Source organism: Embiotoca jacksoni, unplaced genomic scaffold (assembly GCF_022577435.1).
Source record: "Embiotoca jacksoni isolate LCO1_2020_lvr unplaced genomic scaffold, fEmbJac1.0.p SCAF_4, whole genome shotgun sequence".
In the NCBI taxonomy this organism is placed as follows: domain Eukaryota; kingdom Metazoa; phylum Chordata; class Actinopteri; family Embiotocidae; genus Embiotoca; species Embiotoca jacksoni.
The window spans coordinates 3,815,180-3,841,456 of NW_027185392.1; the positions used below are offsets into that span (position 1 = coordinate 3,815,180).

The 26,277-nt window shown below is 40.1% G+C and overlaps 3 protein-coding genes across 5 annotated transcripts; 1 reads left to right on the forward strand and 2 right to left on the reverse strand.

Annotated features, from left to right (window-relative positions):
- Positions 1-2,609: 2,609 nt before the first annotated feature.
- Positions 2,610-10,456, reverse strand: LOC138209156 (neuronal vesicle trafficking-associated protein 1-like). 2 transcript variants are annotated; one of them, XM_069167545.1, is made up of 5 exons: positions 10,215-10,456; positions 7,973-8,215; positions 7,158-7,280; positions 6,235-6,348; positions 2,610-4,223 (listed from the first exon to the last, which is right to left on the reverse strand). In XM_069167545.1, the coding sequence occupies exons 1-5, from the start codon at positions 10,365-10,367 to the stop codon at positions 3,861-3,863; spliced, it is 996 nt and encodes a 331-aa protein (XP_069023646.1). In that variant the 5' UTR covers positions 10,368-10,456; the 3' UTR covers positions 2,610-3,860. The 2 variants fall into 2 exon arrangements, with proteins under 2 accessions (XP_069023646.1, XP_069023645.1); XM_069167544.1 differs by having other exon boundaries at positions 2,610-4,226.
- An 8,838-nt stretch (positions 10,457-19,294) lies between these two features.
- Positions 19,295-20,287, forward strand: LOC138209179 (trace amine-associated receptor 13c-like). The gene has a single exon (XM_069167575.1). The coding sequence runs from the start codon at positions 19,295-19,297 to the stop codon at positions 20,285-20,287; it is 993 nt and encodes a 330-aa protein (XP_069023676.1).
- A 1,101-nt stretch (positions 20,288-21,388) lies between these two features.
- Positions 21,389-26,204, reverse strand: nsmce1 (NSE1 homolog, SMC5-SMC6 complex component). Of its 2 annotated transcripts, XM_069167067.1 has the most exons (8): positions 25,971-26,204; positions 25,000-25,131; positions 24,522-24,643; positions 24,291-24,368; positions 23,650-23,796; positions 22,563-22,679; positions 21,869-21,995; positions 21,389-21,547 (listed from the first exon to the last, which is right to left on the reverse strand). In XM_069167067.1, the coding sequence occupies exons 1-8, from the start codon at positions 26,017-26,019 to the stop codon at positions 21,513-21,515; spliced, it is 807 nt and encodes a 268-aa protein (XP_069023168.1). In that variant the 5' UTR covers positions 26,020-26,204; the 3' UTR covers positions 21,389-21,512. The 2 variants fall into 2 exon arrangements, with proteins under 2 accessions (XP_069023168.1, XP_069023169.1); XM_069167068.1 differs by lacking the exon at positions 25,971-26,204 and having other exon boundaries at positions 24,522-24,638; positions 25,000-25,129.
- Positions 26,205-26,277: the final 73 nt, after the last annotated feature.

A 26,277-nucleotide genomic window follows, 5' to 3' on the forward strand; every position in this document is an offset into this window, starting at 1 on the left:
CATAAACACACACTGTAACAGACACAAGACACGCTCAAACTTTAGCAAACACACACATAACTTTAGGTTAATGATTTCATAGTGACACACACACAGACACACAGACACACACACACACACACGCACGCACACACACACACACACTTCAAGCCACACATCCCCGGGTTTACAGCTATGGTGTGAAAATATGTGAGTGTAAATGAGATGCAGACAGGCTCACAGCAGTGAACCCAGCAAACAGAGCGAACGAGAGGATGTGGCTTGGCTTTGAATTGCTAAACTAAAGTTTGAGGAGATGGAAGGAATCATATTTTGAATTCTATGCATACTGATCATCTTTGAGCACGGGAGCGTGAAAAGGAGCTGTATATTTTTCTTCTGCTGGCAATTTAGGATTATATCTGTTTTTTGTTTTTTCAAAAGCCGAAGCCTGAATAGCAAATGTTCCCACAAAAACACATGCATTGACCTCTTTGTCCGGCGTAGCTCAAATGCCTTAAAAGTACCAAAGTGGGATTGTATAAATACTCCATTAGATGGTGAAGTTTGGCATCAAATATTTATACCTAAGTCAAAGTTTATGAGGAAAATGTGCTTTAAAAGTTAAAAGTAAAATGCATCATCATGCAGAATGTCCCACAAAAGTCACAGAAGAATGCCTGAGGGACAAGTCAGGAACTAACAAACTGTCTCCAGTTTGTTTTCAAAGAATATCTTGTGAGCTCTCTGTGAAACGTCTGGACCTACCTGTTAGTTCTGAGGCACACAACAGCAATGTACATGTAATTAGTAATGAAAGAGTCATTAGGACCACACAGGAGCAGGTTCAGTGTTAATCCGAACTCACTAGGAAAGTGATCGATGTGTGAATACGCAGATATCTAGGACTAATTATCATACAAGCTTCCAACAAAATACACTCAAGATTGGATTTCAAGTAAATTATCAATACCTATATACGTTTTTCAGGAACTAATTCATACACCTAATTAATTATCAGATGATCCTGATGTGTTTCCTACTCAGGTGATAGTTTGTGCAACTTCCTGCCAGGTCTATATTGAATACAATATACAGGTAGGGAAGTGCTACACTACATAACATCTCACCCAATGTAAAGTATATTACTGATGTATATATGTGGAAGAAGTCATTTAGTCTCTTTACATTTCAAGGTAGAATTTTTTTTTTTAATTTTTTTTTTAACAATTCTGTGTACTGTGTGCTTGCAGAATCATTTACTTCTTTTAAATCACTTCTTAAAACACATTTTTATAGAATTGCTTTTAAGCGATGTCGTCCTTTTATGCAGTTCTTTTGTTCCCCTGTTTTTGTTTGTTTATTTTATTCATTTATTTGTTTGTTTGTTTGTTTTCTCTTCCATTTGCTCGTTTTGGTTATTTGTTTGGTTTTGTTGTATTCATTCCCTTTATGGTATGGTCTTTTTTTGCCTCCTGTTTTCTTCAATGTTTACCGGTATTGACGTTATGTATGACTATGCTTTGCTTTCTCTGTAGAGCACTTTGTAAACTCTGTTTTTAAAGGTGCTATATAAATAAAGTTATTATTATTATTATTATTATTATTATTACGTAAAGTAACTAAACCTACAACAGTGCATCATATTTAACGATTTTAGAGGGCTTTTTCCGACGTAAAAATCCAAGTAACCAGCAGCATTCAAATCAGTCAGAGTAAAAAGCTCTGTATTTTCGCTCAGAAATCTGGAGAGTAGACGTGAATTATGTTGGACAGCAACTCGTAAACATAAAAGAGTTTTACATGAAATGCTGGGGAAAAGAGTTCACAGGGTTTACTGAGATTGAAATTGATGAATAATAAAGTGGTCAATACACCTACTTTACGTTTGGTATGTTATAACCGTGCCCTTCATTTGCATTTTATTCCCATCACATCCGGTAACATGTAGCTTGTGCACTAACTTCTTCTGGCTAACCGTCAAATACAGAACAAATACCGCGGTGGATAAAAACAACTCATCAGTTATTTCTTGTAAATCAAAGCACCTAAATGTCATCAGTCCTGGCAAATCATCAGTTCAGGTCATTAGAGGCAGTGAATCTAAATCAACAGGGCTGCTTGTGAATGAGAGAAGTCAACACTTCAGTCATCTATTTCTGTTCAAGTCAGTGACATCAGAGCAGATGGGCCTGATGTAAACGTTTGGCACTTGAACTCGGAGGACAAGCTGTGCTGTGATCTCACATTCGTCCTACTCGCATGAAGAGATTTGTTCCAAAATAACATGAGAGCCATAAGAAGAAGAAGAAGAAAAAAAAAAAAGAACTGCCTCTGTTTGAGTGAAACAGAAAGAAGAGATTCAGCAGATCAGGCAGAGTGAGTGAATTTAGACAAACCACAAGACTTGTCGGGTAATTCTGGGTATTTGTCGTTGTAAAAAACAATATTTGCGTCTGTTTTGGAAAATGATAACACGATTTTGTTCTCGCTTTAACATGGATGTATAATAAATTTGAAAATAATTCTTCATACTTACAATTCAAGATGTGCAAATACAATGTTTCCGTTTAAGAGACGTCCAGTAATGCACAGATAAATACTGTTAATCAAATAAATAGAAAACTGTAAACACCATAAAAGCTTTAAGGTAGTACATTAAAAGCAATAATTATATGATTAGAGCAGCTACTTCATACATTCATACAAGAATCATGATGAGTCAACCCTGTGATTATTACACTGTATATGTTCTTTTACAAGAGTATTAAATAATACTTACAGCGACATAAATTAAAAACAAAATTAGAAATAACAAATAAAAAACTAAGACGTGGAAACTGTTTACTATTATCTTACTTATATGAACATATTGTATAGCATCAATGAAATGTAAATGCTTGTAATAATACATTCAAAACTCTCAAGTTGTATCCATAATTACAGAAAGAAGCTCACATAATGATGTAACATATTAAGGGTCGTCAAATTGGGAGTCATATAGTGGATTCAGGAAGTATCCAGGTCCATTTATTTATTGCACACTTAACTGTGTTTTAGATTTATGTTCACATTGATGAAATAAGCTTTTCTGGACATTAACTTCTAAACACAAAAACCCATATTAATAAAAAAAAAAAAATGAACCATACATCTTCAGAAATAGTAGTTTAACTTTATAGAACTACAATTCGCAGTCTTACAGATAAAAGGACGTGGAATGAACTCACTTCAGCCAAATTAAACATTTCTTCATAATAAAAACTGAGCACGTTCTCTCACGGTTTAATACATTCTGCTTGAGACTAAATGAAAAGACGGCGCGATAACGAGGCGAAGTGATGAGGAGGAACTCGCAGAGATCTCATTAAAACGTGTTACCTTCACTTGTTCTCGCTGCGAGTTCTCGCCTCTCTCCTCGCACCTCCAACCTACTCAGACAAGAACATCGCGCGGTGCACGCACGCACCGCACGTGAATACAAATAAGCACACAAGGGGACACATGTGCTCTGTGAGTATTTTACATGAGTGTGTACTCACACAGAATCCAGATGGCAGACTTTAGTCATGACTCAGTAACACTGTAAAAGTCGGGCACATTCCTGCCTCTAACCACAACAACTCACCACACGCACACACTTCCTCACATCACCGCTTTGAATTGTCAGTCGATATTCAGACGCCTTAAAGAGTTTGGAGCACCAGTAAAAGCAAGTGAGTCAATGGACTGGTCTGAGGGAAGAAAATCAAATTTAAAAAAAACAAAAAAACAACCTTGAACACAGTCAGACAAAAAAAAAAAAAAAAAAAAAAAAAAAATAACAAACACTACATCTTCATCATCATTTTCTGCTCTAACACCTACATTTCCGTTTGCTTTCACTCCTCTCCCTCCAGCTCCGCTTTCAGCAGCTCGCCGCCTTGTTTGGCCACCTCGGCCTCCTTCAGAGCGCTGATGACTGGTAGCCATGGCGATGGCAGCTCGGGCCCGGTCCTCTTGACCTGGTTGAGGTGGCTGAGAGCGGCGTACAGCCCGTCGTTGGTTGTGCCGCGGATGCCTGGCTGCTGCTGCTGCTGCTGCTGCTGCTGCTGCTGCTGCTGCTGCTGTTGCTGCTGCTGCTGCTGCTGCTGCTGCTGCTGCTGCTGCTGCTGCTGCTGCTGTTGCTGCTGCTGCTGCTGTTGCTGCTGCTGCTGCTGCTGCTCTGTGTAGTACATCTCCAGAGCTGCGGGGGTGCAGTGCTTCTGCTGTTAACAACACACAGGTGATAAAAACATTAGTAAATAAAAGCATCAGTGACACACTGCTTTTACACAAATGAATGCGTACATTTATTTTTATTACGTAATTTTGACATTACAACAATAATAATATATATAAATAGCTTGTCTAAATTCATCGAAGCTCTGGAGGCAGATGAAATCATCAGAATATTAATGGTCCGCATTAAATAGTTCCTCATGCGTCTCTCTAGATTTCTAAGTACCGTGATGTTAAACTGTATTCTGGTTTATGTCCGTGTCAAAATGAGTTAAAATGATCCACAACTGTGATCGCTCTACTTCTGAATGTTTCACCTGGTTAACCTTGTATCTGCTGACATGTCAGAACATCACGCGTGCAGCTGCTCTCTCGACTGGTCTGGTTTTCTACAACAAGACCTTGCAGAAATGTAATGGAACATGCAGACACTGTCACAGTTTATGAAACAACAGGATCCAGTCCAGCTCGGGACTGCTGCACTAAATCCACACACACAGTGTTGACATGGCTGTTCAGGTAAACGGCTCATTGTCAAAACTAGTTAGTTGACCTCGAGTGAAGATTCTGCGATCAAAAGCACTGGTGATACAAGTGAGAACAATTCTTAGTGTGACAAAAATCTTTCTTTAACAACCTGCGCAGGAAAAGTTTCTACGAATAAGATCGACGTAGTTCAAGTCTTGCAGAGCTAACACACCAGAGATGCCAGGATCAGCTCACGTCAGGAAAAAGGGATCTTTAAACTGACATTTGCTTGTTTTTGAGAGAAGTGGAAGGTTTGTTTGAAATAACGTGGGCGAAATAAGTGAAACAAACTGGATGCTCTTCCTGTTAATGCCTTTGGAGGAGCTCAGTAAATTGTCCTGACCTTACGAGTCTTTCCTTGTAGAGGATCCACTACCTGACCTTCCATCACAGCGAGAAGTCGAACCTCTCAAAAGCACAGCAGCGACTACGCCACCCTCTATCTTCTTTTCATGTCTGTAACAGCGCATTAGCAGGAAGAAAAAGGAAAAAAAAAAAAAATGCTAAAAGCGACTGTAACCGGCAAAAACTTCAAAAGCCTTGCCGGAAGGTCCTCCCCCCGCCTCTCCCCCTCTCCCCTTCCTTGCTTCCCCCCTCACTGTTAAGCCTTTAATCACAGTTTAGTCACGCTCAGCCCTAATTAAAGACCCCTCCGATTCACAGGCGGGCATCCCAATCTCTGCCTGACCAGAAAGCAGCCTCCGTCACTCCCTTTCCTTCCTCTCTCGCTCTCTTTCTCCCTCTCTCCCTCTCCCGCTCTCTCTCTATCTATCCCACTCTCTCATTTTCTTCGCCGTGACACACTCTTTAACTAACTGCCTCCAAGGTGTCGTCGGGACAAGAATCCCCCTGAAGTGACTGATGTGCCAAAAAGCAAAGCACCTGATGAGCTGCACTGCAGACTGCGTATGTCCTGTGCGAGAGGCTGTTGCACTGACTGCTTCGGCAGTATGACGTTTTTGATACTCAAGGATGAAACTTGTGATCCGAGCTATGTCTGCGCCAATGCAGGAAGATAATACGATAGTTCTGCCGAGGTATTGAGCGTTCCCGTTTCCCTAAATCACGTAAATCCATATTCATGTATCTGTGAGGGAGAGAGTGTGTGCGTGTACTTGTTTTCCTCCCGTTGCGGGGACATAAATCTGTTTACAAACACGTCGTGGGGGCTGCAAGCAAGTTCTCATGACGTAAATGATTAAAGTTGAAGACTTGGTTTAAGGTCAGATTTAAGTTAAGGTGTGGGAAGGTATTTCTATCTTTAGGGTAAATCTCCAAGGAGTCACTGGAACAAGTGATGGAAACCTGACTTTGCGTGGGCGCGTGTGCTTATGCACACTTTATTGCATGGACAGTGTACAATAAAAAAAATTAAAAAAAACTCCCTTAAACTGCAAAATCACACATGCTAAGCAGGGTTTTAATAGCTCATTTGCACGTGTGTGCGCGTGAGTACTTGCCGCCTACCTTCAGGATGAAACCCTCTGGGCACGTAAGTTGGTCGTACCACATGGCTTTGTACATGAGCAGAAGCAGCAGGCTGGTCAAGAAGGCCAAAGTGATGAGAATCAGACCTGTGATCTGAGCAACAAAACACACACACACACACACACACACACACACACACACACACACATTAACACTCACATATATTCCATATACACCACTTCCATAACACGCCTCAACTGTACTTTTAAGATGAGGCTGGTATTGTATTTTTAATATCAAAACATTAAATGAGAAAACTTACTCTGGCTCTTTGCCCCAGGCCCATTAGTTCCAACCACCTACTGTATACAAAGATAGATGATACAAGGGCTCCCCACAAGTAAAACCAAAAATATCGACATCGCCCCCTGGTGGTTGGTGGCAGTACAATGTTCATAAACCCCGCCCCCTTCACATTAGCGGATGTGACATGAAACTAAAAGAATCAAAATAAAACTCCAATAAATGTTTACTCAGCTGTCACGTCACATTGACGTAGGTTCAACTTTTTCATTTTTCTGTTCATTTTGCTTTTGATTTGTTATTTGATGCTATAGAAGCTGCTCTGAGTAAAGCAGTTGCGGTGTGTGATTCGTACGTACGGTACGTGTTCCTTTCCTTAACCGCGCGATCCATCACCGTCCGCTTCAAACTGCCGCGGGAGGCATTTGAGGGGTTGTTTTGGTAAGTTTGTGTTCAGCAAGCTCGCGTAATAAGTTCATTAAGCTCAGAGCACCACCGATCGAAAGGGGGAAAACGAGCTGGCTAGACAGCTCACAGTTACTGATCACTTCTCATCTAGCAAAGCATAAAGAGGACATTCGTGAACTTCAGGCAGCGACTGGGCCACATCACCCTGAAATAAGAACCCGCGCAGATTTCAGGACATCAGGTTGTTGTACCTTGGCTTTCTCTGAGACATCGCTGTAGAAGTTGATGTTGAGTTTCCTGATGTTGGGGACGTACAGCTTGTTCTTCTTCTTCTTCTGCTGCACTTGGTACTGCGTCGATGTCTTCACAATGACCTGCAGCCGAAGCAATGAATTCACTGTCAAGAGACTTTCCTGGAAAAAAAAATAATTCCTAATGATCCCTTACGTTCGATGGATGGTGCTGTCCGGCGCTCGAGCGCGGGTTCGGGGGGGTCCTGTGCTTACCGAAAACGCTGTTTCACATGTATAAAAAAAAAAAAAAAAAACACACGAGCGTCGTTTTCAAAAAAAAAAAAAACCGGCCGGTTTGAATCGACGCTTTAACGAGACATTTGGGACCTTGCGCTGTGATTTTTTTTATGTTCATGTTTCACCACCAACCTGCTCAGCCTGGTGGGAACGTCCCGCGCCGCTGAGTGCATCTCATCCGATCAAAAATAGGATGGTGAGGGCTTTTCTTCCCGCATTATGTATTCAGAGAGGCGCTCGCGCTGCGTAGGCCGATGCCGGGGCTTCGACCCGGGACGGTATGCGAGGAACGGCGCGGCGGTCTCGGTGCCTCGTCTTACGCAAGCAACCCCCCCACATGAATTTGAACGGTGTTTGTCCGCCAAAGTTTTGCAGCAACCTGTAATGGCTCGCGGCCATTTCAGCGATGCTGTAGCGCGTGTGTTTTTTTTTGCCGGTGGTCAGTGTTGACCTTGGAAACGCAATATCTTGAAGAGGAAAAACAAGCGGGCAGCCACGGAAACACAGATTGGGGAGGGGGAAGGGGGTGTACTTACCTTGTCTGCGAATGACTGCTGGAGCTGGTTGACCTCCAGGGGCGTGATGAGGGGGATGTTATCGAAGCCGTCGTCCGCAGACGGCTGCTTCTCCAGCTTGTCGGACAGATTGCTGCCCAGCTTCACCATGGCTGCTCCGACGCCCGGACGGATGTCGAAATCAGGGACAGACAAGTTTCGGGTCAAACCGACTCCGACCGTGTGTGTTTTTGTAATCAAACGTGACGGCGCCGGTCGAAGATCCTGCCGGGAGACAAAAGGAAAGCGGAGACGATGACGGTGGGACGAGGAAGACGCGGGACGGGAGTAATATAATGACATCCCCGCCAGACTTAGCCGCACCTCGTGTTACATGCTGAGACGGCGAACATAATGAATTATAACTGCTTCAGCATCATCTTGCTCAGACGAGCTTTTATCTCGCGAGCCGTGTGTAGAATCGCATTTACATGTGTTTACCGTGTTATTAGAAACTTTGGCCCACATTTACTATGAACATCCAACACTGTAGCATTACATTATGACAGGAAATACAGAAAACCCGAACGGGTCCAAACAGGAAACACAACGTTTGTCTGCTTCCCAGTTTCCCGCATGCTAAGCTAAGCTCCATTTGGAAAGTACGGATATGGCACAGCGGTATGTAATTTCTCAAATAACTCTCAGGAAGAAAGCGCTGATTTCAAATTATTCCCTCTAATAACTGCCGTGTGAACAATACAGTGAGGTTCCTGGTAACTCAGCGTGGGGACACGTTTAGATGACACGGTACCGTTCTCGTTGTGTTCATCCAACCAACCATCTTCAGTAAACCCGTTTCATAACTGCCGACTTCACAACTACCGTGTACGATTCACCTCTCCCTCCAGCGTCTACCTTGAAATCCACATCTCAATCTGACTGCTTCTCCGCTCCGATCATTTCCTCTCCTCCATCAGATGACCATCTAAATGTGGAGGGAAGAGGTGAGGAGCCACTTATCTCATTCACACAGTTGCAACACAACACCTTCGCCCAGCCGGGGATCCCACTGACTCACAATGATGATGATGATGATGATGCACACAGCAGGAGGTAAAGAGCTGCAGTTAAACGCTCGTGGGGGAATGAGTTTTCGATAAAGGAGTTACAGGATCATTTACTCAGGCTCTGGATGCTCTGACGAGGGAGGAAGTAAACGCTCTGAATCAAGTGGACACCGTACGCGATGTTGATTTTTATGTTTCCGACTCTACGGAAAGCTAAATTAATTCCGACATCTTTATCGGGTAAAACAAAACAAAAAAAAACCCTGATAACGGATGGAGGTATTACTCAGTACTACAGCACATAGTTCTTCACGAGTGGGTGGTAAAAGCGGTCATCTGTGCTGACCACCGTTTTTTTTCCTCCCCACAGTTGGAGTGAAGTGTCGGTAGGATGAATCATCCCGAATCTGTAATTAACAAATGAGTGCTGCTGTCAAACACTCAAGTGTTCCCACACTCTTGACAGGAAACACGTCCAGCAAAACGAAGGAGCTGCAAATGACATCTTTTGAACGCGCAGCCGCTGTTTTCAGTCACGATTGATCTGCTGTTGAAGTTGTAGTTTAATTCATCTCCAAAACGTGAATTGAAGGACGGTGGAAGAGGCGAACACATGCTGTGCTGTGAATAAGTCCGAGCACAGTGTTTGCTACCTGCGCCTGTCAAGTTCTTCAGGGTTCACTGGTCATGCATTTCTGAACTTGCTGCATTGAAGGCGGCTGCGACAAGATATACAGGCTGTGCAACTAATAATCAGAGAGCAGAGACAGGAGGGGGGGGGAAAGAAAAAAAAAAAAGGGCTAATAAGGTTCTGTTTTAGGCTTTTAAGAACATTTTTTTTTTTTTTTAAACCTTAATGATCTTCACTCTCACACTCTACATTTTCTACAGGATTGGGGTTGTTTTGGATGAGTTGCAGACTTAATTAACGCCTATAAATCACGAGGACAATCACAAATACGCATTTAAGAGGAGCCTCTTATATAATAGCGCGCGTTATAAGGCAGTTCAGCCTCGTCTCCGGGCTAAAGGTTTTTGATGCCAGTCCATTCATTCTGGGAAGCAGATGAAAAGCCACGAAAGAAGCTACCTGCCTTAAATCACTTCATGAGCCCACGACGGTGTCTCCCGTCGACATATTGCGCAATCGCACCTGTCTAATACACAAATATGCCCTCGGAAATATTAATGCAGAAAGGGGAATGAAAACTTACCGTGTGTGGGGTTGTTTTTTTTTTTGTTTTTTTTTGTGGGCTCTCCGAGTCGCCTGCGGATGGGATCGGATCGGATCTCACCGATGCTGACGGGAGACTCGGTGTGAACGCTGGTTGCCGTGGTGACGAGTGATTCACGGCAGGACTGCGCATGTAATTCAGCCTCGAGCGGCTCCGTCCTCCGGTGGAAACTGGCGTCTCACCGCGGATCACGGGGACTGTGGCTGATCGGGAAATTGCGTTTGACAGTGGCAAATAATCATATCGTCGTTTGTGTTGAGTGTTTGACGTCGAGGCGGGGCGGAAGGGGGGGGCCTTAAAGGTCTGTTTTGTGCCTAACTGGAAACGCATAATAAGTGCCTTATTTATATTATATTCTCTCATTATTCTCCAGGTTTGATTTCATTAACTCAAGTGCTGGATTTAAGCGCAGTTTTTCTGCTTAAATCGAGTGCACTACTTGCAGATGGAAATGTGATTTCTTTTACGACACAACATTTACATGACAGCTTATTCCTGGCTGCTTTCCCGCTTTACTTGCAGTCCCCCTTTAAAAAAAACAGTAGCCTATGAACATTGAATACATGATTTACAAGCACATATACAAGTAGCCTATTTTAAATATTCTTAATATGGGATACAGTATTTGCTGAAATCATCATTTCTCAAGTGAAAACATTTGATATCCTTACAGTTATTTCCTGTTGACATATCAGCATCTCCTGCCCACAGGAGGAGTTGTAGTTGTTGATAAAGGCATTAATAAAACTACTTAAACACATTTAAACACATTTTAGATTAAACTTCCCAACCGTATAAAACTTCAGGTCGACATAAAAAAAATAATATTAATGTGGACATAATAAAAGGAAATAATCTTCAAAAGGGAAATTCCACATACGTACTTTTACTTTTGATCATTTTAGTACATTTTGCAACAAATTTTTCCACATTAATTTAAAGCTTTTGCTTGTAATGGAGTATTTTTACACAGAGGCTTCACTACTTTGACTTAAGTGCATTCATCCTGAACTATTTAGCATCTTTGTAAAGGTTGAGATCTCTCCATTACAATTTAAATGAAAGTTGTCGGGCAGTAATTTTTGTAATGACGGACAGGTTAAAGAGTTGTGGACGTGGTGTTGCCTTTGATCTACACCTGGGTGAAGGAGTCTTTAAAGACATGTTTAAGCTCTTGGGTATTTCTCTGATATTTACTCTTAAATCAAAGGTGTGCTGCTGAGAGGAAGAGTTGGCCACTGCAGCTTAGTGAGGTTTTTTTTTTTGTTTTATGCACAGTCCTCTGGTTCACCTCTTAGTGAAGGTGAGGAAGAGGTGACGCTCCTGCAGAGGTGTTTGTCAAAGAAAAGAAAAAGATATTTTGAGAGTGTATTCATCCATGTGTGAGCCTGTGTGTGAGAGAGAAAGAGGAGTGTGACGTGGGAAGAAGGAGCCGGGCTTGTCTGCAGATTTAGATCAACCTTTTCATGGAAAGGGGACTCATGCTGTTTTCCTCTTGGGGCTGACTGTATGAATTCATTACGCCTTTAGGGGAGCACTCGTCCAAAAATCAGCACTGAACCCCCCACGCCCCCCTGCCAACCCATCAATTGGGCCTACATTTATTATTTTGACCTTTCCTTTGAGGGGGAGTGACATCAAAGTGGATCCTCGACTCGTTCCTCTGAGGAGACGGAGGTGTCATCCTCACAGTGTGAGAAGCAGACTGCCGGCCTGCGCTGGTTTTGTTGCCAGTGAAGAAGAGAGACAGAGTCTGGGTCACCGTAATTAAAAATGAGAATCAATTAGGCTGCAGTGTATGGGAGAAAAAAAAAACGTGTCAAACCAGGCTTGCTGGTGTGCATGGGCATGTTTACTAGTGTGTGTCTGAGTGTGTATAAATCCTGAAGGCTCGTAATTTGTTCCATCAGATGAAACTGTTATATTTCATTTACATATTCCCATAAGAGTAAAAAAAAAATGTTTTGCACTTATTGAAATATCAACTTTTTATCATCACAGTTAACCCTTTCTGTATTCATGCATTCATTGCACATTTTGTGAAACTGCACAGTAACTAAAAGTATATGTTATATATTCTTTGGTAATGATAGTATAAAGAATTCTCTTTTTGTACAGTTATATAGTCTATATGAAAAATCGACTAAATTCCATCTGAGTTGATATCCATTAGTATTTAAGTGTTCATTAACAAATCAATCTGCAAATTACAATAAAACCAGTTAAAAAAGAATTCCATTGATGGCAATTTTACTATTTTTTTCGGTGCCAGAAGTCAGAAAATGTTGAGGCATTATTGATAAAAAAAAAAACTAAATACATATCTGTGCCCATAGTTCCCAAAAAGCACCACAAATATTTTGCATTTTCAATTCTGTAACTGGTGAATTGATTTGACATTTCAAGGTCATAAAAGCCTCTAAAACACAAAAATGAAAGAGTAAAATCCCAATTTAGTACTTAATTAACGTTTCTGAATTATTTTTAGCATAATATCACCAAGTTAATTCACAAATCATAGATGTAAACGTCAACAAAATGGCACTAAATATTAAAATATGAAATGAATGAACATTACAACCTAACACTACAACTAACTGTGCATTCAATGCTGTTTTATCATTTTATTTTTGTATCCATGTTGATTTGATTAAAGGAATAGAGCAGATGTTGGTGTTCACCATTAATAATATATGCACACTGCTTCCTTGTGTCTCCCATGAGTTCTTAGAGTGATTAAATATGGATTGAAAGACACCATAAAAAGTGACAAGTATAGGATTTACTACAATCAGTGTTTTTATGAGGACTTTAGTTCAGTTTGATGTCATATTACGATCCCTTGAGTCTGCTCTGCCATATAGTATACGTCAGATGCAATTAATTTGTGTCCAAATAATTACCTCTTTCTGTGAGAACAAGCTGAGTCAGTGATTTTAATTTCAGCGTTATTAAAATGCTCAGTGCTTATGGCCTTCCAAGATACTGTGTAACACTGAATTTGGGAAAATCTCTGAGACAAAACAGAAGAAATGGTCAACAAAACCAAATTTTATAGTTCAACTCAAACCCTCATTTAGAAGACATCTGCTAATGAGTCACGCAGCAGATGAAGGGAGCCTAACCTACAAACGTGTCGATTTGATCAATCTCCAGCCTTAATATGCTGTCGAGGTCCACATGCAACATTGGAGCACCTTCATCAGGATCCATGAAGCCTTGTCCCTCAACACATTGGGCCCTTTCACGTCTTCCCTCCTCGACCGAAAAGTCACCTTCAAAACAAACATTGTCCTCCTCCACAGAATGATTTAACCTGTCCTTGCTCTCTAAAAATAGCCTGTCTGTCTCTCCACAAGTTTAATTCTGTTTCCTCCTCAGCAGTCACTCCGCATACAGTGAGTAACACTGATATTAAAAGAAAACCAAGGTTATGGTGACTGTTACTTTTATTTTATGCTGCTTGTTATTTTTGGACGGAGATTTGGGTTTTTGTAGAAGCCGACACAAATTATGAGTCAATTCAGTGCCTTAAATATAAAACGTATGGTGATAAAAAAAGAAAGTCAGGACTAACAAAGTTCAGCTGGGTTGTCATTAACTCTCAACATTTGTTATATCAACATGTTTTGAGAAATATTTTACACAATATAATTTATTGCTGTTTTTATTTCTGTAGCACAAAAATGTTGATGTTAAATTTGCATGATTTATCAGATAATTTCTTTTAGCTTTTTAAATTTAACTTTTCATATTTAAACTTTGAAAAGGCATGATAACAATATATTTATATTTAGTAAAACTATAGTTTTCATTAATTTGCTCTCCACTTCTTGTCTGTGCAGGTTGTAAATATCCTCATAATTTGTGCAGCAGTTACTGACAGTGATACACGGGACAAGTTGTCTGATTACAATATCTTGTTGAAGGCCATCTGGATGACATAAAAATCTAATTTGGGTGGGGAGTAAAACAACAAAACAGCATGTTAATATAACAAAATATCCAAACAAAGAATAAAACTGGTCATTAGCGTAAGATGTGATGCCACTTGACATTTTATCTTCTAAAAGCAGAAATAGGCATGTTTAGAAAGTGGGTGTTTTTCGACAAAAAGTGTGCAGGAGGAAATAGCAACACCTTGTCAAGCTGATCAAGTCGTTCAAAACAGTGAGAGAAGCTTTACCAACAGCGCCATCTAGTGTCTGATTAGCCACATAACCACTGCAGTAGAAGCCAAGGCCAGCAGCAGAAAGACTTTAGTTTTTGTCAGTGCAGTTTTGGTTTTGAAGCATTGGTCAATAAAATGAAATGACCTTCGACAGTTGAACCACAGTGTCACACATTACTGGGACAGTAAGTGTTTATCATCAACGACAGCAGCATCCTGTCAGGGACAACAATGATCTAACGTGTGACTGAAATCTACTAGATGTCCTTGATCGGATAGTTGGACAAACAATCTGTTACTCGAGAATAATTCAGACACGATTTTTGTATCCTACAATTATTACTACAGAGGAAGTTTTTATTTTTATTGTCATGATCCCTTGAAAGTCTTGCATTTCTGAGGTTGTCAGTGACAATATTATCACTAAAGGAAATTGAGAAAATTCACCCATTTCTTAAGCTAAATGAACACTTCTAAAATTGTTATTTAGAATTGCTGGCTGACATGAAAAGGTCCCAAAGTTTAAAACTGATTTTTCTTTTTAGGTCATAAAAAGTTAATCTTTTATGTGTGGTTTTCATAGGAAAGGAAAAGTGATGAGTCATATTTTTGTAATAGCAAAACTTCTCAAATTAAAATGCAAACATGCAAATGATGACTTACAAAGTATCATTCTGATAATCTAGAACAGAATTGATATGTTATTGTTTCAGTAATTGTTTATAATTGTTGTTTGTTGTCATTGTTGTTTCAGTTACTGCTCGTAGTTGTTCTTTGTTCATGCCTTATGTTTTATTCTTAGTCTTACTAATGCCCGTATCGGAATTGTATTATGTTTTATTCCGTAAAAGCCTGAGTTATAAAGATTACATTTGTTACAATGCTTACATGTATCACCCCTGTCAAGTCAATTAATAATAAATTACATTAAAAATCAGATAATTATTAAGTCATTCATTTACAATATGTTCATTGTGAACTAAAAGGTTTCCAAGGTGCTCTACAAATTTGGCTCATAAATCATTTTAAGCAGTTGTTTATTGGGTTTTCATGCACATGTGGAAAGATGGTATCAACAATGGAGATTAAGATTATTAGAATTAGCAGATTTATTTTAATTATTTGACCGGAACGGTGCAGGAAAATGAGCTGTAAAGTTGGCCCAATAGCTTATTTTCATGGCCCGCTCTTAAAAGGGCAAATTTAAAAATGACCTAATTTTAATTTAAATTGTTTTGATGGTCCATTGACAACCATTAGCTTCTTAATGTGCTCCCAAACTTGTTTAGTTACCTCAAGCCTCATGAAGTGCTCATGAAAAAAATGATTTGACCCTTTCTTTAACTCATTCTAAATGGTCACAAACACTTAATAATATGTACGATCTTTGACATTTTAATCACATAAATTTAAAGTTTCGGATGTCTTATATTTTTGTGAACTCGCAAAAGTAAACTGGATTTGCTGCATTTTCTTATCCTGACAGTCGGACTGATATTTTTCACTTCATTTCTGTGCATTTATTGTGTTTGAACCTCTAAAGTTGTGGGCAGGAATTCAGAGGTCTCGAACAAGAGCCAACATTTTGGGACAAACTAAAAAAAATGTATTGAGATGTTTTGAAAAATACAATGTGTACCCAACGCATTCTTTTAGAAGTTGAGAAAAAGCAATCAAAATATAAAAAACATTTGTTAGCAAAAAAAAAAAAAATACTAATTAAAAATGAGAATTAAAAAAAACCTCTCCTTACAAATATCAACACATTTAAGGATAAAAAAAAAACACCTTTGAGCTGTTACAAGAGAAAGGCCTGCATTCACATTCTGCTTCATCATCTGTGAATGCACCGGTCAGCAGTCTGATGAACTATTATGGTTCCAATAATTACATGAACCTGCATTAAATGTTAATAATTTCAATACTGAAGTTTGACATCCCTATATTTAAAATGCCACTTTAAACTCAAGTCAAGCGTATTATTTAATGAGATGGACTTTGAATGTAAAACGACCAGTAATTATTAGATAAAGGTACTGTGGTAAAAAAAAAATATTACTTTGCACCTTAAAGACAAACGTTTTTTATGACGCACTTAAACTAAAAGTCCTCAATACCTCAGATAATACATTGGTGTAAAGAAAGAAAAACAAACATCAAAGTTGTTGACTGTGTTGCGCACAAGAGGGACACCTTGTAATTATGTCTGATAACACATTAAACCACAGGTGAATTCCAGTCAAAGGTGTTCATAAACACTCTCTAACAACAGCACCTGATGCAACCATGAATGTACTCGTATCTAAAAAGCAAAGGGTCGAATGTGCAATTAAAATGGTACAAACATCAAACATTAAAAACACACTGAGATACGTCACACGGAAGAAATGAGTCAATGCAACTTTCTGTGAAGGAAAGAAAGTGGAAATCTGGCCTGGACGCTTTGGCAGAAAGAGTTCAGACAGAAACCAACTCATGAGGAAGTGAACATTATACACAATCAGCTGAACATGTAATTAATGGGGTCCAGTGAGCAGGACCAGTTTATGATGAGGTAGTACACAGCGTACTGTTTTTAACCTGATGAACTCTCACACACACACACACACACACACACACACACACACACACACGCACGCACACACACGCACACACACAGTTTCTCAGTAGCTCAGAGTTGCAGCAAGTGCAAATCAAACTTCATTTCGATGACAACTGTCTTCCAGAGGTTGCAGAGATATTCAACAATTCAACATCCACGACCAGCCGCATGCAATGAAAGGAGTACCTGAAGCTTTAGTGTGTGACTTTTAGAAATAAATGAGCATATGTTACATTCAACCCCTTTTCAAAAAAGTTGACATTGCTGGCTCAGCCGAACACCACCGGATAAATCACGCTGTATTTGACAGTAAAACAGAGTTTTTCTATTCCCGTAGTGGCCGGCTGACTTCCGGTTTAAGCTCACGCTAACTTGAACGGGAATGAAATAACTCTTCTGGAGGTTTTTTTTAATGTTACCTGATCACATGGATCAAATTCTAACAGGGTTGTGAGCCCCCATTTTTAAAAAAATTTAATTTCTTCTTCTTCTTCTTCTTGTGACTACTATTTATCCACCGTTTTACAGCCGCAAAGCAACGTAGTAGGCCACGGTTGAGTCTATGTGGTGCCCACATGTTCCTCTTACAGGCAGAAAGGGGGAGACGAGATGCCACCTTCAAATGTACCGTTTCCTGTGTTCACCAGAAGAGTCCAGATCTTGTGGTGTTTACGATTTCAGAATTTTCTGAAGGGCCGAGTTCACGAGCTGTCAACGTTTTTCGGGGATGGTGTGCAGGCCGAGGAGGTTCACTGCTGTTTGGATGTTAAACCAATGCATTGTTGATTTAGTTGTATTGAGTTTTTCCTAATCATCTAATAATATGTCCGAGGGAAATGTTGATGTTGCAAATGGCCTCTATAATTCTGCCTTTTGGGTTTCCGGCATTACGTTACCCACCTGCTTGCCTCTCCGGGCTCGAAGACGTCCGTGTTACTGCTGTCTAGCAACAGCGCTCTCACGACTTAAACCACTGAAAACGCCAGGCACATGTGCACAAGGCTTCCGGAGTTGTAACCACAAACTCCCCACTAACATTTTAAGACGGCAGTACTCCGCTATTTTCCTCATCATAACCAACTCAACAGATTAATAACATGACCGACCGACCGGGACCCTCAAACTAAAGCCGCTGATTCAAATTCAGCTATCGATGACTTTACATTTTACACCGGCGCTTTTCCTGGCGTAATATGTCAATATGGCTTCCGTGAAAATGCCTACACAGCTGCAGAGGCCAACAAATACACCGAACCGAATCCAACTCCTCCTAAAAGAACCAACAGCGGCGCAGTAAAATGTTTGTACGCGTCATCAAAATCACGAGGCTGCAGGATCTCTGAAAACGCATGAACAGATTGTTCCGATTAATAACTACTTGCAGCTGTGACCCAGTAAAGTCATAGGTGCCTCTAGTACCTCAGACAGATGTATACATGTAATACCACACCTAGTACCCGACCACAAACAGCTCCATCTGGCCGCTTTACACTCTTTATTTGAGTTGCACCACAGGAAAAAAAAAAAAAAAAAGCCTCAACAAGCTTTTAATGCAGTAATATGACACGAATCCACCTGATATAAGCTACAGAGCGGTCGGCATGAGGTCTTCCTTGAGGCATTGACCTGTTCACTCACCTCCCTGAAAGCCCGGGCTTGCAACTTGTGATTATTTTGTCTTCTATTTTTTTTTTTTTTAATTTTTACTAATATTAAGATAAATGCTCACAGCAGTTGCCAGAAGACTACTTCGTTAAAACAGTAATTGGTCCGACCAGCAGCCCAAAAAGCCACAAAAACTTGGAACTACAACGATTTACAGATGACGGGTGAAAATACTTCGATTTCACATTTGCTTCCATTTCAATACGTTTTTTTTTTTAATTTCTAAGGATAATATAAGAAAAGTTGGATTTGACAAACGTGCATGAGATTCAGAGTAGCTTAGTATTTGGTCTGCCCCCATTTTGCTTTCATGACAGCATGTTGACAGGGTGATGAAAGGGGAGGGGGGAGGGGAGGTGAGGAAGAGGAGGTGAGGAGAAATGTAAAAAAAAACAACCCAAAAAAACAAGGAGTAAGGAGACAAGCAGGGAGGTGAGAAAAGGTTCAGTAGAGAGAGCGGAGAATGAGCTGAGCAGACAGTGATGAAGAGGACGACGGGGGGGGGGGGGAGTTGAGGAGGAGTAGGGAGTGCCATCACTGATAAATGAGCTGTGCGGTGTCTCGTAGGGATCAGAGAGCTTTCTGGCGTTCGGCAGGCCGACCTCTCCTCAGTACACAGTGATGGAGAGCCGGGACGGAGCTGAACTCTGCTACCCGACGCTCCTCAACCTGTCTTGCAGGGGTTTGATGCGCCCTCGCTCCGAGGCCGTCCTCCTCTACTCGCTGCTCTCCTCCATCGCAGCGCTCACTGTCGCTCTCAACCTGCTGGTTATCGTCTCCATCTCCCACTTCAGACAGCTCCACACCCCCACCAACGTGCTCCTGCTCTCCCTGGCCATCTCAGACCTGCTCGTCGGGCTGCTGGTGATGCCGGTGGAAACGGTGCGGTTCATAGAGACCTGCTGGCTGCTGGGGGACCTCATGTGCGCTCTGTCTTACATTATCGGCTTCACCCTCACCTCGGCCTCTGTGGGGAACATGGTGCTCATATCGATTGATCGCTATGTAGCCATTTGTTTTCCTCTGCAGTACCCCAACAAAATCACTCTCAGCAGGGCTGTGGTGTCTGTGAGTGTGTGCTGGGCCTGTTCCCTTCTCTACAACGGGCTGATCTTAAAGGACCATCTCAGGCAGCCAGACAGATACAACTCCTGCCACGGGGAGTGCTTGGTGGTGATTAACTACATCTCTGGGACCGTCGACCTCGTGTTCACTTTTATCTGCCCTTGCTCCGTCATCATCCTCCTGTACATGAGGGTGTTTGTCGTGGCCGTGTCTCAGGCTCGTGCCATGCGGTCTCATATTACGGCTGTTGCCGCGGGCACAGTCACAGTCGCTGCCAAGAAGTCGGAGAAAAAGGCAGCCAGGACCCTGGGTGTTGTGATTCTGGTGTTTTTGATGAGTTTCTGTCCATATTACTATCCCTCTCTGGCAGGGCAGGACATCTCAAACAGTGCTTCATCTTGGGCCATTGTGTCCTGGCTGCTGTATTTTAACTCTTGTTTGAACCCACTGATTTATGCTTTTTTCTACCCGTGGTTTAGAAAAGCTATTCGGTACATTGTCACCCTGAACATACTCGAGCAAGACTCCTCTCAGACAAACATGCTTTAAAGTCACTATTGTATATATTTTTATGACCCATATCACCTGGCCAAGAGAGTGTAATAAATTTAAACAGTTATAGGTCACATGTGTTGGTAGCACGTTTGACTTTCTAACATTTTACATCTGTGTAAGTCTTAATTCATTTGTGCCACGGTCTCTATTCTGTCCGCCAGGATTGAGACTCACTAATTTGTAATGCAGAACTGCTCTGTCGATCTGAAGAAAATGAATCTGCTACTCAATAATTAAACATCTAAGTCACATATCAAAAAGATAATGGCAAACTTTTGATAGTTTCAGCTTCTAAAATGTGAGGATTTGCTGCTTTTCTTCATTTTGTTTCTACACTACTGTACCCACAAAACAACAGTTTTTACTATTTTACATACAAACTGATGACGGCCTGAATGAAAAAATAATCACATCATTTTAAAAATGTAAATATTGCTGATCTTGTGTAAAAAGTGATCATTTTTTTTGCCCTTCATTAGGTATTTTCCAAAAAAAAAGGGAGAAATATATACTGTATATTATATTAAATCTGTTTAATTCTGACCTTAACTACACATTGATTTTTCTGCTGGAATGGTTTAAGTTTAATTTGCTTGTGTCACAATGATTTTGTTGTCAGGGAATTTAGCAACATAAAAACAATAACATTGAAAAGCAGTTATTGTTGCCGAGTAGTTCAGTTTAAAGAAAAACTCAACATTTTAACTTGCATGTATTTCGTCATTATGTCAGAAATTCAGAGTGAATTAAACATGCAGTTATTGAGCAAAGCTAATATCCAAACCACCTTTATCTTTATGGGGAAAATGTTTTGCTGCAGACGTTCTGCTGGTTAGAAAACACTATCAACACTGTTGAAAGAAGACTTGATTTCTCTTAGTTTAAGAACCAAGTTGGAAAGAAATGTATTATTATTTTTTTTTTATAACTCATCGTGGGATGATGCATCCCGTAGAGGGGAACTATTTGGAAGGAAAATAATTCTATCAGGAAAGAAAAAAGATGACATGATGTTTGCAACATGAGCACAATAAGACACTATCTTTTTTTTTTTTTGATGAATGTATATAAATAGAAAAAAAATAAAGAATGAAATTAAATTAAATGTCTATTTTATTTCGGTAAAAAATATTGATGAAGACGTGCATATTAACAACTTGGTATGTTACAAACTACAATTTCTACAAATAAAAAAGAAACCCAGCTGATAGTGAACTCCTCATCTCCTGGACTGAGAACGGGTTCGTCTGAACTCTGGAAATAAAAGAAAGAACATGAGCAGTATGCAGGACGCGAGCGTGTTTTCTTGTTGAACTCACGCTGCCATTCACATGAAATGAAATACACAACACGATTCATATTGATAACGTCAGCCAACATTTAAATCTCATCTCCATCCTTATTTCTAAAGATCAATATACTGAATCATGAAATTTATAATGTACAATCTGTTTTTACAAAGCAGACTCTGCAGGGTGACACTTGTGTGATGTGATATGTGTATGTATGTATGTATATATATATATATAATATATATGAAAAATATATAATATATGAAAAATTAATGATAAATACCAGGGATTTCATGTGGCCAAAAGTCTTCACAAGCCGGACACCTTGGCTCTTGTCGTCCTTTGAAGTATTTGGCCACACATGGGTTGTGTATTTTTATGCCGCAACTTGGATTCTCGCAAATTTGGCACTGAAAAAAAATGTAATAAATCATTCAGATTCTGTGACCAAACAATAAACAGGGTTTGTCACAATTATATTCAACAACACAACATTACATCAAGCTGCTGTAAAAATGTCACAGAAATGAAAGTGAGAGAAAGAAAAAAAAAAAAAAAAAGAAGCAACAAACCACATCAGTATTGAATATCAAATCCATTTCAATGCATCTCTTTGTACTGCGGCAGCAAATAAAAAATTACTTTTACCACTCGTGTCCAGATGGCTTAAGAACCGCAAAATTATTCAATAAACTTTTATAGATACAACAAAAAAAACAAAAAACAAAAAAAACAAAAAACCTGATATGTTTAATGTTAACACGTCTTTTAATTAAAATATTGCAGATAAGGATAACTTTTTTGGCAACAACTATAAATGCAGTCATGTAACTGCGGCGGCCAACCTGCAGATTAAAACAACCAAAAATCTCGCCGGGAGGGTATTTCTACCTGCACGTTAACGTTAATCAGTCAGACTGGTGAACACGTGATGCTCCAAAATACATGCACAACGGAAATAAAAAGGTAACATTTACCTGGAGGGCGATGTTGTGACAGATTTGGCACAATTTGACCTGGTCTTGATACATTGTGCGAATATACGGCTCCATCTCTATGATACATCTGGTGGACAAGCTGTATTCACCCCGTTTCTGATTCAACAAACAGCACAAGAGGTGGTGACGCCATACAGGAAAGAGACTGTTTCCATTTTCATCTGGTCAAGGACGCGCGCGAGTGTAATTTAGATGAAAATTCATTTACACTGTGAATACCGCATCATTATTGTGTTGACCTGTTTCACATTTTGCCGCTCCACAATGTGAGCGGCAAAGTCTGGATTTAATTACGACCTTGTTTTTTTTTTTTGTATTAGCAGTTACATTCTTGTTGCGCACTAATCTTCTTTCACATTTTAAATCTTCCAGCCCACCGAATCACGTGACGTTTCCCTGCTGCAGTCATCTCATTTTCCAGCAAGGATCAGTAGTTGTGTGATTTACTATAAACGCCACCTATTAAATAATGCACAAAGCTTTCGAGAGAATGCGCAGGGAACGCAGGTCGTTCATTACCAGCTGCACCACTGACGTGAAACCCGTTGGTATTTAAAAACTGGCTTTGGAAAAGAGGCACCAAATGATATGAAATGTGAAATATGAAATTGCAACAAAAAAAATGTTCTGTCAACACAAACGCTGCAAATAGTTTGTAGAAAATGTGATTTTGAAATCCTGGAAGGGAACAGGGTTTAGCTTTGTCAGCAAATAAATAAAACATATTCACTGGGAACAATTGGACTACTATTCAAAGATACCCACAACACACGCACACGCACACACAAAACGAAAGAGAGCGAGTCATTACGCCATAAACTCTTGCTTAATAAATGCCATCAAACTTTAGAAACACTTTCATTTGACAGCTGATGAGATGAGAAGCATCTTTAGTTTCATCTTTGAGATGACAGCAGTTTTCTGCGCTTCACCTCCAACACGAAACTAACTTTGTGCGGCGACGCAGCGAGCAACTGCTTGTTGATCTGTGGGCGCACCGTCTGCTCGGCGCTTTGCTATCAAACGATTAAAAATAGACCCACGGCGGGAGACGACTGCGTTTTACCTCGCTGAGCCATCTGTCGTGCACGAGTCGGTGCAAGAGGTGCTCCGTTTCACTCTTCTTTAACTTCTTGGTGCTCATGGTGTCGGCGCTGTTCAGGATATCAATGGAGGAGGCTGTGCCGCTTTCAGAGCCCACGATCAGGTCCATCTGAATTTTAGCAGGTCAACTTATTCACAATAACCAACCTCAGTGTTAAACACTGGTTTTGAAGAAGCTCTCCACATGCCCCATTACTCAACTTGTTGAAAAGCAGTTTACATTTCACAGATGAGCAATTGAGAACTTCATTAAAAAAACAACAACAAAAAAAAACCTCTCAGTCTGTGGTCATCGACAAGTAATTTGATGTGTTAAAACTAAAAATTCATGTGAACAACTGATCAATGGCGGCCTGCACAAAATGTTAACTGGTTTAAAAACACATTTACAAATGTATTATTTGACTTTTGTACTGAATTGCATTATACTGTAAACAACATGACAGCTAGCTGATGTTTCAGGGTTGGATTTGTTCTAGAGCCAAAATGTAAAAAAAAAAAAAAAAAAATAAAAAAAAAAATACATGTGGAATTTTTCCCGTAAACATGTTAGATGTTAGAAATCTGTCAGAAATAGGTTTTCTTGGAGTGAAGTTAACTCACCGTTTTCCTGAACAGTTCCAGTTCGTTGTCAGCGTAATCTGACGACATCCTGGTGACTTCAGTTTCAGCCATGTTGACCTGGACAGGATTACAGCAGAACTGTAAATAACAACATCCCCCCACTCCCCAACACACTAAAACAACCAAAAACCCTCGTAACTTTAAAACAGTCATCGCTTTACAAACAGATCTCGACACCGCAGACCTGATACTGGAGCTAAAGCCGCTCACCAAGGCGTAGTACTGGTCACCGTTGTTTTCAGAAATCCCTTTTCTAATCTGCATGAACATCGGCTGAAGCTTCGAGTTTATGGTGTCAATGAAATTGTCCAGTCTGTCAGGGGCACACTGTGCTGCAAGAAAGACAAAAGTAGGTGTTTTAGTTGCAAGAAATCGTACCCGTACCCCCCATAATATTTGCACTTCTTCTGCCTACTCAAATTAGCAGTTAAATAAATCCGACGACCTGGCAGCTTTCGGATGTAATTATATATATTTCTTAGTTAGTTTAACAGTCAATTTAGACAAATTGAATCTGGCAGAAAGAAAAATTCATTTAAAATGCCCGATTTTTATTTTTTTTCTTCTTCTGCTTTTCATCCCGAGTTTTACAATTCTTTACTGTGGGGATTTAACGTTAAGGCCAATGGGACAGTTTTAGGATGAATTGTTAAAGAAAACGACGGTCATTTCTTAGAAAATGACTCACTGTTGTGTTTTTGACAACAGAACTGGTAGAGTTTCTTTGCCTCTGGTTCATCAACGATGCCGTTTGCCATCATGGTTTGTAGAAACCTTCGATGGCCGTCTCCCATCTGTTGTGACATGTCTGTAAAATGAACTGGACACACAAGAGGAACGAGAGTTACACGACAGTTCAACTTTTAAGACGACAAACGTTTGTTGCGAGGAGTTTGTTTTCAATGAGGCACGAGTGTCGATGTCATCTTAAAATCTTCTAACCAGGTAATTTAACTTTTTTATGGAAAGAAAAATAAACAAATTATTATACTAAGGAGGGTTTTTTTTTTTTTTTTTTTTTTAATAAATATTTGAACATGTCTGGAAGATGTGTTTGAAACTAACTAAGTACATTTTCTCAAGTACTGTACTTAAGTACGATGTTGAGTTCTTTGTACTTTACTTGAGTATTTCCACGTGATGCTACTTTACACTTTCACTGCACTACATTTCACAGGGCCGTGTTGTACTTTCTACGCCACTAAATTTACTTGGAGGCTTTGGTTACTCTTCAGATATAGATTTTGACACAACGGAAAATATTAAAAAAAAAGTTTTTAAAATACAACACATTAAAAGAAAAATATTGACGCCTGCCAAGTAAACAGTGAAGTATTTGCACGGCCGTGAAGAGCACATTTAAAACTGAGAACTACTCCACGACGGGGAAACTGAACCTAAAACTATTGTCAACGACTTGTAGTTTTAATTTAATGAATGTTATATGAACGACTGAGTGTTGTCGTTTTTTTTTTTTTTGAACTATTATTTAATGCTACTTAACGTTGACAGACGAGCGTTTAACAAACTAACCGTTGACGGTTTCCCAACCTGTGACAACGGGGAGACTTTGTCAGTGAACGGCTGACCTCGGTTATTTGGTGTTCAGTTTTACAGCAGCTTTCATTTATAAAACTTCAGGAGTGAAAACAAACGTACCTGCTGCTCCTCTACCTTCTTTAGCCGCGCGCCTTCCGTGTTTCTTCATCCCCTCCTTCTTCTTCTTCTTCTTCTTCTTCTTCTTCTTCGTCTTCTCCTACTGCTCGCCGACTTCCGGTAGTTGGCACTTGTTTACATTACTGCCACCTGCCGCTGTGCAGGAGCATGCGCACCACACCATGCAACAACAACAAATACAAGATACATTTTCCTTTTTAAAATACAGAAACGCACCTTGAAATCTATGTTCATATTCATGACAATGCTAGCTTTTTTTTTTTTTTTGACTGTTATCTCATGGTGGAAT